Source organism: Hipposideros armiger, unplaced genomic scaffold (genome assembly GCF_001890085.2).
Source record: "Hipposideros armiger isolate ML-2016 unplaced genomic scaffold, ASM189008v1 scaffold_413, whole genome shotgun sequence".
Taxonomy (NCBI): domain Eukaryota; kingdom Metazoa; phylum Chordata; class Mammalia; order Chiroptera; family Hipposideridae; genus Hipposideros; species Hipposideros armiger.
In genome coordinates, this window is record NW_017731763.1 from 463,046 (window position 1) to 477,263 (window position 14,218).

General features: G+C 37.5%; 2 protein-coding genes and 1 long non-coding RNA gene across 17 annotated transcripts in view; 2 read left to right on the top strand and 1 right to left on the bottom strand.

The window, feature by feature from the left end:
- The window catches only part of FAM135A (family with sequence similarity 135 member A), a 102,554-nt gene extending 98,199 nt beyond the window's left edge, over window positions 1-4,355 (top strand). For all 15 annotated transcript variants that reach the window (XM_019663984.1, XM_019663989.1, XM_019663995.1 and 12 more), the window contains 2 exons: window positions 255-368; window positions 2,928-4,355. In XM_019663984.1, the coding sequence (XP_019519529.1) occupies window positions 255-368; window positions 2,928-3,133 (320 nt within the window). In that variant the 3' untranslated portion in view covers window positions 3,134-4,355. The remainder of the gene's footprint in view (window positions 1-254; window positions 369-2,927) is intronic.
- LOC109394166 (uncharacterized) overlaps window positions 1-9,475 on the bottom strand; it is a 28,116-nt gene extending 18,641 nt beyond the window's left edge. Inside the window, exon 1 of the long non-coding RNA XR_002126399.1 lies at window positions 9,394-9,475. This is a non-coding gene — a long non-coding RNA (uncharacterized LOC109394166). The remainder of the gene's footprint in view (window positions 1-9,393) is intronic.
- SDHAF4 (succinate dehydrogenase complex assembly factor 4) overlaps window positions 9,394-14,218 on the top strand; it is a 14,562-nt gene continuing 9,737 nt past the window's right edge. Inside the window, exons 1-2 of the mRNA XM_019663999.1 lie at window positions 9,394-9,523; window positions 13,115-13,264. Coding sequence (XP_019519544.1) covers window positions 9,460-9,523; window positions 13,115-13,264 — 214 coding nt within the window. The 5' untranslated portion in view covers window positions 9,394-9,459. The remainder of the gene's footprint in view (window positions 9,524-13,114; window positions 13,265-14,218) is intronic.

Consider the following 14,218-nt stretch of genomic DNA (forward strand, 5'->3'; position numbering starts at 1 on the left):
CCAGTGAAGCAACGTCCTCCACAACTAGACTGAAGAACAAAAGGATAGCAACTTGTCTGTTCCCCTTCCCCCAATTCCCCAGCGCTGTTCCCATCCCCAATTCCCCAATAAAAATCTTAAAAAAAAAAAAGCCATAAGCTTAGTGCTACTGAGTTAATAAAATTTGGGGAATGGGGGGGGTCATTTAATGTGATCCTAATAAGTTCTAAATCTTGTTAATTATTGCATTATAATTCAGTATTTTCTCTTCACAGGGCTTCATTATTTCAAAAATGTTGTGCTAGTGGGATCTCTACAGGATCGCTATGTTCCTTATCACTCTGCCCGAATTGAAATGTGTAAAACAGCTTTAAAAGACAAGCAGTCAGGTAACAAAGTAAATTAGAAGTATTTCATAGACTTACATCTACCTATGAGCTTTTTCCCAAATTTTTCTTGTAGTCACTTTCTCTCTTCTTTCTCTTTCCTTTTACTTCTTTTTCTACCCACTGATACTAACAGCTATCCTTCCTTCATTTTTCTTCCTTTCTTTACTCCTGCCACCTCAGATGTTTTTGCCAATGAAACCATAGTTGTTCTTATGAAATAGTTCTTTCATCTAATTACAAATCCTTCTCCATTTTGCTGCCTCAAAAGTAATTTGTACTTTGATTTCCTCCAAATTACTGGAATTAATGATAATAGCTATTTGGAGCCAGAAGGAGACTTGGATGCTCGTTTTATAACTGAGGCTCAGAGATGCTAAGTAGCTTATCCAAAGTCATTGCTGGTTATTTACAGGCTTAGGGTAAGAATCGGGGTGTCCTACCTCCCAATATTGCCTCATTTCCTTTTTTGGAATGAGTCTGATTTTAAACAAATTCTTAACCCTTGCTTTTCTTTCCCATTGTGACAGTGAATAGCTCTTTCTGGTAGGGACTCTTAGACACATTTGTATGCATGGCACCTGGCACATAATAAGTACTCTATCATTTAACAATTTTTTTTTGAGCATTTTGTGACTTCAAAATAACCTTTTTTTTTTTTTTTTACTTCTGTTCTAGCAAGGGTTCACTTAAGGGAAAAGGCTAGTGTCCACTTAGAGAAAAATTGAGAAGATGTTTAACCTTCAAATGGGTCAGTAAAACAAGACAAATATCCTTTGTTTTAACAGTGAGATCTGTGCCACTGGGGGACAGGGAAAATCTAATAAACAGAGGTTTGGATTTCTTCCTATGTAAGAATATTTTTTAAATAGCATGAAACCAGAAATCCAACTTGACTCACAATGAAAACTAAGAAGAGAGGTAGGAGTAAAAAGTTTTCTATGAATCTGTGTGATATTAATCTTTCTCTTAAATACCTCTCTTTTCTTTCTCTAACTGTACTTCTTTCTATGTACTGTTCCCTTCTCTTCATTCCTCAGGGGTCCACATCTGCCTGTCCTCCAAAATTTAATACCTGCCTCCCTAAAATATACATGTTCCATGGATATGTGTTAGCACTTATCTATTAGTAATATAGTAATGCATAAGCATTAAAAACTGTTTTTCCCCTTATACAATAGTTTGTGCATATATACATATATATATATGTATATATATCCTTTATATATATGTGTGTATATAGCTATAGATATAGATATGTCCTTTATCTCTTATGCTTAGCATGACCTCAATAAAGCCATTGTAAGAATTAACCAAAAAGAGGGAGAGAGGAGCATAACGTTGGAATTAAAAGCTGAACCAAGCATTAAATAAACCTTCAAAACAAAATAAAAGATTCTTTTTTTTTTTTGACAGAGCCATATACACTTTTTCGTGTGTGTGAAATAAACATTGTTTTAAAATTAGTTTCAGCTGTACAACACAGTGTAATAATTTTACTTTTTACCCCTCAAAGTGACAACCCCCCTCCCCCAATCCACTGCCCCGCTCCCCCCCAATACTATACATATATTCAATTATAGTTCACATACAATATTATACAACATCAGCTTCACGTGTACAGTGNTTTCAGCTGTACAACACAGTGTAATAATTTTACTTTTTACCCCTCAAAGTGACAACCCCCCTCCCCCAATCCACTGCCCCGCTCCCCCCCAATATCATACATATCTATTACAATTCCCTTGACTCCACTCCCACACTATACTCCACGTCCCATGACTATACATATATTCAATTATAGTTCACATACAATATTATACAACATCAGCTTCACGTGTACAGTGCAGTGATCAAGCCTCTCGTTGTCTACCAATGGGCATTTCAGTTGTTTCCAAGTCTTGGCTATTGTAAATAGCGCTGCAATAAACATAGGGGTGCATATATTTTTTCGAATTAGCATCTTGGATTTCTCTGGATAGATATCCAAGAGTGGAATTGCTGGGTCATATGGTAGTTCTATTTCCAGTTTTTTGAGATATCTTAAAAGATTCTTTTTGATCTTTGAGCCAAACTCATTGTTCTTCTGACCATAGGAAGTTGCTATTCTTCTGAAAATAATGTGGAAATATGTGGGGAAATGCTAACTGCCTCGGATACATTTTTAAAGTACTTGCCACAGCCTAAAGGTTATGAAATTTTGCCTTAATCAAAATGTCTCAGCAAGGCTACCTTTTCATAATGATTTAATAAGTCATAAGTGACTTCAGATTGAAGAAAACTGTTTGCTCTGGTATATTCATTGCTTTGAATTAAAAAGATCAAATTGACAAGAATAATGTTTAATAAATTTGTTATTTTTACTTGGCTAAATAGATAATATAATTATATTTTCTCTATATAACAGTCTCAAAAATGATAGTGAAAGAATAAAAACCTTTTAAAAGACCTTTTACTGCTTCAAATGGAAATAATGTAACTAAATTTTAGAAATTATATAAAAGTTGACATAGAATTTTTTCAGTTACTCATGTGAACTAATTTTCCTTTATTTTTCCATAGGACAAATCTATTCAGAAATGATCCATAACTTGCTTCATCCAGTTCTGCAGAACAAGGACTGTAATTTGGTTCGATATAATGTCATCAATGCATTGCCCAATACAGCGGATTCACTCATTGGAAGAGCTGCACATATAGCTGTTCTTGATTCGGAAATATTTTTAGAAAAATTCTTTCTGGTTGCTGCCCTCAAATACTTTCAGTAGAATAAAAACATTGTTAGAGACTTGACAATTACCTCATTCAACAATGATTCAAATAGTGTATTATATTAAAGTATACATGCTGATAAGTTCTAAGAAATATTTATACCTTTTTATATGGAAGATAATTTATATCATCCATGTTTAGAGCTTTTTAAACATCAACTTTACTTTCTAGGTGATGTGGCTGTGCAATATTTTTTTAATTTTATCTTTTTACTTTTCTATTACTTTTTCATATATTTTGCTACATAAGTATTTCAGTGAAACTTTAAGCCCATACATATGTCTGATTGTTTATTATTGGCTTTCCACAATTTTTACATCAAACTCATATTAGAGGCCATTACTGCTAGAATAGCATGGGACTTTAAATTTTCTAGTATTGGGGTATATTTCGTTAATTATAAATTTTACTTTTAACATTTTACTCTGTTTTAACTGGAAATAAAATTATGGCTGCTAAAATATATTTTTTGAAGTCAACTCTTTAGCCCTGCCAAACCAGGTAGTTCATATATGACAATGTTAAAAAGTTTTCTATAAAAACTCATTGTTGCTATTAAACATATGTCATGCCTATTAAAATATATTTTCTACTGGTGATTTCAACATTATTTCTCACATTGACTTTTATTACCAGAACTTTTCATGTTCATGTTAGCAGTATCTAGAGGTTTTTTGAATGTTTGAATGCTCTCTGCCTTGATTTAGTTGGAATTTTGTTAAATTTGGTAATGTTGCTTGAACTTTTTGACTACATTTCTTTAACATTTTTCGTGAACTTCATTGTATGTACATAATAATTAAATGTTGAAATTTATGAAATACTTTTATGAATTTAGATAATTTTTAAATATTGTTAAAATTTGTTGAACTAAAAAGTATGTAGATAAAATAATTCATGTGAAAAATGAATCAAATAATTAACTTTACATGTTTGGTGATACAGATGCAAATGTTTTTGATATATGGAGATGTTAAGTCTTTTAACTTTCCTAAAGGTGCTGAATAGCATTAAATTCACTATTTTCATTTCCTGTTTTACTTGTGAAAATAATGATACATTAAGGGTGGATAGAAGGTCTGTTTGCATTTACCGGTTGTGATTGGACAGAAGGTTTTTGTAAGTATGCATTGTATAATTAATGCATGTTTATTTTTAGCATTGTGTTATTGCCCCTTGTGTTAATAAATGAACAAATGACTAGAGGAACAGCTAAAACACTTGATTATTTTCAGAATACTAGAGGTACTTTTTTATTTATAATTGGATAGACTATGTTAATTAACTCTACAGACCAGCATGATTGTATAACTTAGAGCCTTTGTAAAGTATTTTTATAATTTACATCTTTTGCATATAAAGTAGTTAAAAGGTATTCCATAAATTTTCACTTTTTAACAAGTATTTGAAAATTCAATGAAATGGCTAAGCAATAATATATCAAGTGCTTTATAACTGGAAAATATAAATATATGCATTGTCTACCACGTACTTTTGCCACACACATTTTTCATCTCCACGTACGAGTACATTGGCCCTGAATTTGAAATATCATGCTTATTATAAGTTTGAAGAATCTTACAGGTTTATCAAAGGATTCATTCTTACTCATATTCATATAATTGTATTTAAGGGTAAATTGCTCTTATGATCACATTTGATTGATTGGTTGTTGGTTGTTTTAATACAGTTTTAAAGCACATCAATGATCATGGTTTAAAATCTAACAACTTTACTTATGGTTTATCAGGGAAACTATGATATGCTCGTCACCTCCAAATTCAGATTGCAGGGGTGGAGTGGAGAAATGATTATCTGAAACCGTAAAATTGACCCTAGAGACTGAAGCTCATTAGAGTATATACCAGTAAGGATTCTTGGTTGCAAACAACAAAAAACAATTATGTTTAACTTAAGCAGAAAAATAATTCATTGGAAGAATATTAGGCAGCTCCCAGAAATGATAAAAAGGCTGGAGAACCAGCTTTGGAAAACAGTAGAAACCAAAGGAAGCTAGATGACCAAAATTATAGCCAAATTCCAACCTCAAGAAGATCTGGAAGCTCATGTATACATCTGCTGGCAGTGATGCCTCTGAAAACTGGATTCCCAACTCTGCTCATTCGCATCACTCATTCCAGGTTAAAAGTTTGGTGGGAATGTCCAACTTGACCATGCTTGGTCTTGTGCCAGCAGTCAGGCTGTCAGACATCAAAGACCACAAGTATATATAACCTTTTCAGCTTCTACAGAAGATGGGACCATTTCTTCTACCAAGATTACTAAACATATGAAATGTATTTAATGACTCAGCACCAAATATAAAAACATAAGAGTCCTACTATAGTCCATTTCTTTGTCTTTTCAACATCTACATATACCATTCTTACCATATTTACAAATTTTAAATGCTTTCTCCTAACAATACTATTATCCCCCTCTTCCAGTTTTAAGTCCAGGATCTCAGTGTGATGCCATTTCTCCTCTGGTTCTATAATCTTGTCTCAATAGTTTGCAACCCATAGACAAAATTGTGACCTCACCACCACCCCTATGTACAATAATAGTATAAGATAGGAAGGAAAAGAAAGTATATAAGCATATGCATGAGCCAGTGAGGAAGAAAATATTGCTACAGCAGTGCTTAGCAAGCTTCCTCGGTGAGAATTACCTGGCTTACTCATTTAAAAATACAAACTCCAGCGTACCATTACAGACCAACTGAATCAATCTCCAGGATAGGATATGAGTAGCAGCATGTTTTATATCCTAAAATTCTCTGATTAAAAAAAGAAAGAAAACCAGTCCAATTCTGGTAAATACAGTCGAATTCTGCCACTGGTCTTAAGGCTTATTCAGTTTCCTTTGTGACCAGCAAGTCAGCTAATCTAATCAGATTTCTTTACCTAGTAGGTGACCGGAGGATCTGAGGCTTGGGTGGTTTTGCCTCTACAGTAATGCCTTGGTTTGCGAGCATAATTCATTCCAGAAACAAATTACTTGTATTGCAAGACATTGCTCGTTTACCAAGTTAAAATGTATTAGAAATGCACATCTTGTGGGACACTCGCAAACCAAGTCACTCGCAATCCAAGGTTTTACTGTATATGGTTGCAACTGTCTTTGCTTATTTTTTACAATTTAACATGGTTATGGTAGGAGGTATTCCAGAAGATGAGATTCCCCTGAGTTCTAGTCAGACTTCTCTCCCTACTCCCCTTCCTCCCAAGGTTATCAGGGCCAGTCAACTAGCTAGCACATTACCACTTTCTCCCTTTCCTTAACTAGAGAAATGAGCTAAAAATTACCAGATGGCAATCCCAACTTCCAATTCAGGGAAAACGTATCCCCTTATACCCCTCTTGGTGCACTAACAGAACCTGGAATCATGGAGATGGAGAACAAGATCAGTGAAGGGTCTGAGATTTTATCCTACTTGCTGATTTGCTTGCTACAGTTTCATGGATGCTGACAGGAGACAGGAGACTCCTAGGTAAGAGACAAAAGACTATTACAGCAAAATAGTGTCAGCATTATTTGTACCAGTTCCTGGAGCCCCAATACCCACAGTCAGGCAGAGTACCAAATGGTACCTGTACATACATATTTGTGGGTTGCATTACAGGAGAAGAATCCAGGGCTGGGGGACAAGCAGTGAAGAAGCCAGTATCTTTCTCCCAGGGGAGCAGCAGTTAAATGGTGGTAATGCTATGGTCGCCTTGACCTATCTATATACCTGTATGACTAGCTACAGAAACTGCTAAGTAACAGGAGAGGGATAAGCCTTGCAGTTGGCATACTCAGCAATAATATGCAGGGATGCTCAGGACCCAGATTCTCCTCACAATGAGAAGCAAAATACATGGGTCGTGTGTCAGACGTATCAAGGTGTCAGTGCCTGTACTATTTTGGCCTTGTTATTCTGTCAATAGCTCTAAGAGGTATCAGTGAATACTGTTAACTCATTTGGAGCATATACCAAATCCTTTAGGACAGCATCCCAAAGTGTGTATTTTCTCACCTGGTTCCAAAAGTAAACCTTCAATAAGGCTGTCCATTCTATAAGATCAGTTTCTTCTGGTCTGATAGGATTGTGATAAGACTGATTAATCCCACAGTCATCAAAGCATGACCCTGCTTTGGTAAGAAGCAATGTTGTATGGGATGCTATATAACGTGTATGCTGTGTAATATATTTAATAAGCCCACAGCTGGAATGTATAAAAGAAGCATAAGTCAGGGAAAGCAATCCAAATGATTTACTATTCCTATAGAACAAGTTGCTACCTCTTTCATTATAGTAGGATTCCATTGCAATCAAACTTGCCACCCAAGCTATATAGTACAATATCAGAGGATTAGGTTGGTCCTTGCAAATAGTGGTGCTAACCAATCAGTGTTGGCAGGGGAAAATACTGTTTAAAAGTATGTGCATGTCTCCGTGCCACTATGGCTACCTCGTTAGTGAGCAACTGAGCAAACACAGCTGTGGTAGGGGGAAGGAGACTGATGTCTACAGAGTGGGTCATTGTGGTAGACAACTTCTAAAATGGCCTTCAGTGATCCCCCACCTGCTGTATTCATCCCTTGAGTAAACCTCTCCCTTTGAGAGTGGGCTCCATCTGATTCACTTCTAATGATAGAATACAGCAAAAGTGATGGATGTCACTTCTGAGATTACATTATAAAATGACTGGCTTCCATCTTGAGCAGTCTCTCTTGTTCTCTCATCTTTTCATTCTGTGGAAGACCAGCTGCTATATTGTGAGATAACCTTTGGAAGAGCCCATGTAGCATAGCACTGAGGAAGGCCTCAAGTCTAAAACCCCACAAGGAACTAAAAAATCCTGCCTATAATCGTGAGTTTGAAAGCAGATCCTCCCCTTGTCGTGCCTCCCTATGAGCCAGCTATCTTGACTGCAACCTCATTTAAGACCTAGAGCCAGAGGCACCCTCTCTCCTGTGAGAGAATAAATGTTGTTTTAAGCCCCAACATTTTGGTGTGTTAGGCAGTAATAGAGTAATCTTGTACTAAGAGTCCTTTGGCTATTGGAGCCTTTTTGGAGCATTCAGTGGGACCCAAATTCTATGCTTTGGGGCCATTTTGAGAGGTCCTATTCCAAATAATTATTCCAAAGCCTTTATATTCCCAGCCCCTGACAACTTGACTAAACCAGTGCCCATGTAATGATGTAGATCTTAAGCCATATCTCCTCCCAGGCAAAGTATACAGTCCTGCCCTCTGGGAAGAATTTTTTTTTTTTTTTACCTGTCTCTGGTCCTTGAGGTACTCGGTTAGGTAGGACTCTAAATGCCAAAGCCTGCTAAGTCAGTATATTGAGCAAAACCATCTGTAATCCAGCTTTGAATTTTTTCCTCAGTCAACTGTGACAAGGAACTCATCATTAAGCTGTAGATATGAGCTAAACGCCAAAAGTATGTGTATGAGTTAATGAAAATTGTGTGGGTTTTGGCTCTGGCCCTATTCTGTATATACCACTTCTTAGTGAAAGAAGTCCTTATCTAAGAGGACCAGATAACTTCCAGTTCATGAGAAACTCAGGTTGCATAGCCACCTGATGTCACATGACTACACATTACCAGGGTCCAATAGCTAACATATTTTCTTAAAAAGAAAAAAAAAAGAAAAAAATTCTAAATACCTCCACTGTGATTCTGTAAAGACACAGGTTACATAAAGCCTGCTGATCTGCCACATATGTTTCCAACATATTGAAGCTGTTGGGATTTAAGGGCCAATTGGCAGAGCTCCATCCACCGCAGCCCGCACCAGGTGGAAAGCCTTCTGTTGCTCTGCACTTCACTCAAAACTGTCATCTTTCAGATCATCTGATCAATGGGTCAGAGCCGGTGAATTAGGAGTTCGCCGAACAAGTAGAGGTTCAAAAAATAAATGAGAGTAGAGTAAAATGTGCTCAATCTTTGTATACTATAAAAGAGATCTTTCAAGAGACCTTTTGCCTCACATTTAGAGGAATAAACGAAATTATTCCCTCATCCAACTTCAGCTATGAATTGGGGCTTTAATTACTACTGCTTCAGGGTAATTTGGGCTCATTCTTCGTAACAAGGGTGCGCTCTGCTCCTTTTTACCTACAGACAACCTGGACCTGGAGCGCAGATTCTCAGCGCAGGCTACGGAGGCCCCGCCCCACCCACGGAGGCCCCGCCCCGCCGTGCCCGGCCGCTCGCAGGCCCCGCCTCACGAGAGCCCCGCCCCTCCTGTGGAGCTGACCCGGGACGACGCCGCTGGCTCCCAACCCCGGGCTGGGCCTGTGCGGACGCTGCGGGAGTCGGCGCCATGACCTTATACCGGCTAACTCGGTTTCTCGGTCGCGTTCCGGCCACAGCGTGGAGAGCGGCAAGTAAGGCGCCCGGCCTCGGGGCCAAGGTCGCGCGGGCGGGGTCGCGAAGGCCCCGGCGTCGCGAGAAAGGCCTCCCGCGGGGAAAGCCGCGTATGCCCCAGGCGTAGGAGGGGCGGAGGGTCGCCGAGCTTCTCTCTTCCTCAGCTCGGCCACCCGCGTCTTGGCCCTGGGCGGGTCCTGTCACCGCCCCGGATCTCGAGGGTGGGACGAGAGCTAGAAGCTCCCCAGAGCCCTTCCAAACCGGACGACTGCTTCCTTCCGGCCTCTGCGCTGAGCTGGAAGGGCTGCAAACGCTCCGGGTTGTGTATTTGGGAGCCCCCAGGGCGCACTACACTTTGAGGTTCATGGAAAAAAGTGGAAAAGGGAGCCCTTTAGGAATGGGACTCATTCTTTTACTTACTTACATCAAAAAGGATTTGTGGCACTTCACAGTGTGAAGAAAATGGAAAACTGCAGAAGTGGCCACAGGCAAATAAGTATAATAAAAATTATATGAAGCCAGGGATTGTTAATACAGAGGAAGTGTGCATGCTTTCAGTAAAAACTAACATTTTTTAACTCGTTTTTGTTGGAAAATTTTCTCAATATGTTACAGATTTAACCCACGCAGTATGCTAAGTGTAGTTTAGGACATCTTGGAGAAACTGTTGTGTAAGTTGAAAACTGCAGTGTTTTCCTCTCTGTAACCATTTGTCCCCAAACAGAGTACTTGTTAATTTTAAAGTTTTTAAATGGTCCAGAAGTGAATAACATAAAAAGCGAAAGTCCCATATTATACAAACCCAAGGTAATAACTAAAATTTGGTTGTGTGTTCATTCAGTAACCCTTTTTCACTAGTGTTGAAAACTTAAGAATGAAGTATTTGATATAAAAAATGTATATAAAGTGTAAGTTATGAAGCAAAGCCAATATTTATGAATCCATTCTCCAAGTTTAAGACATAGAATATTTCCTTTGCCAAGCAACTCCCTGTATGCTGCTTCCTGTGATGCACTTGTGTAACTTTGCATGTTTTTCATCATAATAGAAATGGTTTCATACCGTTTGTATTTATTTTACTTGCTTGTTTTCCAACTAACAGTGTATTTTGAGATTCATCCATATTGGTGTGTGAGATTGTAGTCATTCACTTACTTGTGAAAATTATGTTCTTCCATTCTTGTCAATGGACATTGGGTAATTCTAGAAACAGCATGTTTGGCTGCTACTCATTCTTGTATATGTTATGGATGCTCTTGTGCAAGGAGTGGAAATCCTGGAACATATGGTATAGGGCTGTTCAGTTTTACAATATGATGCCAAGTTATAAAGGCATTGCACATTCTTACTGGCAATTTACACTTCTACCAGCAATATATTAGAGTTCCTGTTGTTCCACGTACTTGTCAACACTTGATATTACCAGAAAATTATTTTTTTGTATGCCTATAGGATGTTGAAATGGTATCTTATTGCAGTTTTGCTTTTCTTAGGTTAGAAATTAAACATCTTTCAAATATTTGTTAGCTTTAATTACTAGTTTAATAACTACAATTAATTATTGTAGTATTTGTCAGGTTTTTTTCTTAAGTCAGCTTTGTAAAGTTAAATTTTTCTAGAAAATTGTTCAATTTGTATCCTTTCCGTATACAGGCATAAAGTTGCTGTTGCCTTCGTTTTGTTTTGTTTTGATTTGATTTATGCACTCTATATGATTATCCTTTTTTTCTTCAAATTATTTATTTTGCCTTCTTTTGCTTTTTTCTTATTAGCCTTACCAAAGACTTCACAGTAGGTTTAGTCTTTTAAGAGAACCAACTTTTGGTTTTGCTGATCCTCTCAGTTTTATGTCTTTTATATATGTTATTATTTTTTCTCTTACTGTTACTGTTTTCTTTCCATTTTTTGTAGATTCCCCCTTTAAAAACAACATAGAAATGGTACATGTCACATGTATTAATCAGTTTGGGCTGTAATAACAAATTAGCATAGGCTGGATTACTTAAGCATCCAACATTTATTTATTATAGTTCTGGAGGTTGGGAAATCCAGATCAAGGTGCCAGCACAACTAGTCTCTGTTGAGAGCCTGCTTCTGGTTTGCAGCTGGCTGTCTTTTCGTTGTATCCTCATGTGCAGAGAGTAGAAAGTCACAGCAAGCTCTTATTTCTCTTCTAAGGGCACTAATCCCATTCATGAGGGATATATACATATGTTTTTTGCAAGCACAGTGTAGGAAGATGTAATAAATGGTTAAAAAATACATATAATGAAAGAACATTCTAATTGTATGTAATGCTATCAAGAGCTTCTAGATAATCCTATAATTATAATAATTGATAAAATTTCTCACTATGTTAAGTGTTTTGCATAAATTGTCCTGTGTAATCTACTTAGTAACCTCATGAGATAGGTATGTAACTTGACCAAGGTCAAGCAGCTACTAAGTGTTTGTATTAATTTCCTATTGCTGCTGTAACAAATTACCACAAACTTAGTGGTTTAAAACATCTTACAGTTCTAGAGGTCAGATGTCTGAAATGGGTCTCACTGGGCTGAAATCGAGGTGTTAGAGCTGTGTTCTTCTTGTGAAGCTCTAAGGGAAAATCTGTTTACTCCCTTTCCAGCTTCTAGAAGCTGTCTTGACTCATTGCTCCTTTCCTCCATCTTCTAAGCTAGCATCAGCGGTCATGTGTGTCTCATGTTGCCGACTCTCTGGTCTCAATTCCAATTCTCTTTTTCTTTTTAAAGGATTCTTGTGAAGATGCTGGACCTACCCAGATAACCCCAGAAAATCTCCCTAGTTTAAGGTCATCTGATTAACAACCTTAATTCTATCTGTTACCCTAGTTCTCCCTTACCATTGTAACCTAACCCATTCACAGGGTCTGGGTATTAGGTTCTAAGCATCTTTGAGAGTCAGTATTCTGCTTGCCTCAGTGGGGTAACTGGAACTTGTACCCAACTCTGTCTCTAAAGCCAGTCCTTTAGGATATTGAAAATACCCAACTCTCAGGTTCATTTTTTTTTTAGAATGATGTTGCCTTTATTGAATATTATCTCAACAAGAGTTGGATAACTTTCATGGTGTTGAAAGTTAAGCTTTCTCTTTATAACCTAGAGAAAAGTGATCTCATTTATACGTTGCAGATGCCTGATACATTTTAAAATTTTTAGTTGGCAGGAGTAGAGAACCAAGAATAGAATTTACATACAAGAATACTAAATACAGTTCCTAGTGATTTCTAGAGATTTAAATACTAAATGTTGCCATTGGAAAATTCATACTTTTAATTATCCTTAATGATCTGATTCCTGGTGTTTCTGGCATTGCTTCAGACATGAATCAGTGTTTTTAATATATAAGTTTCTGCAATTTTGATAAAGGTTAACTAGCTTATCTCAAAGCTCTTCTTTTCATACTGTAACATTGGATGTCTCAAAGGCTGTCTGGAAGATATGGGCAGAGGGGAGAATTTTCACTGTATATGTCCTTTTGTACTTTTTGACTTGGATAAATATGAATGTATAAATTAAAAACACATTAAATAAAATTATTAAATTTTTAAAGTAGAATAAATGAACAGCTCCTGTTTTTCCCCACTTTGCTAGGATCACCCCTTCTGTGTCATTCTTTGAGGAAAACAAGTTCTTCTCAAGGTGAGAAGTCTGAACCTATTAAACAATCCCTTAAGAAGCCAATACCAGAAGGTCGTTTTGATGTACCAGAAGATACCTATTTAGAGAAAGAACCACTGACAAGTGAGTAAAGCTCCTTTCTTAATTTTTGAAGTATTAAAGTGTTTTAGTTATTGTAAAAAAAAACAAATGAAGAAACATGTTATTGCTTATAATTCTTTATTAAAAATAATAAAGCATATTGCAACGATGAATAGAATTACCATATTAACTATCAGTATGTGTGGGTTAAAAAAAAAAAAAAGAGGGCCGGCCGAGTGATTCAGTTGATTAAGAGCTTGCTCAAGAGTTTGAGCTCTGAGCAACAGCGGTTCAATGCCCGGCCTGAGCTGAGCTGCCGCTAAGCTGCTAATAGGTAGCAGGATGGCTCACCTAAAAAAACAAAAAAAAGATATCCAAGCCCCTGGCAGTGATTGATTGTGTTTAATTGTTGTATTTATTGTACCCCGTTATTCACATGACAAAATATATGCATTGAGGCCTACTTTAATGCAAACGAGGGAAACCTACTTGAGCAAACCCAAGCAGAAGGTACGGTATGTTGTTAGAATATAAGGTACAGGTGAAGCATTCCAGGGCAGTGATGATGCTTAGAAAAAGACTGGGCCTTTGGGGCTAAACACTACATGGAAACCAGGATATTCTCCCTCCTTTTCTTGTCTCTGGTCACTTGTCTTCTTTGCTTTCTATCTCCAAACTCCCTTCTCAGTCCACTGGGCATTAACTAACTAGTCCTAGCAGCTACTCAGTTCAAAAGTGCAACCAGACTGAAACTAGAATTTCTTAGTCCTGATTCCAAATTTTCTAAGCAAAGAGCTCATCGATCAAGCTTGGTGTTCACAGCTGAATCAGTCAAGAGTGTACAATGGGGGCCGGCCAAGTGGCATGCTGGTTAAGAACTGGCTTGGGACGCCAGAGGGCCCTGGTTCGGATCTCACATATGAGGGCCAGTGACACTGCCCTCCACAGCTAAGATGCCGAACAACAGCTCAACCTGGAGCTGGGCTGCCGTGAGTC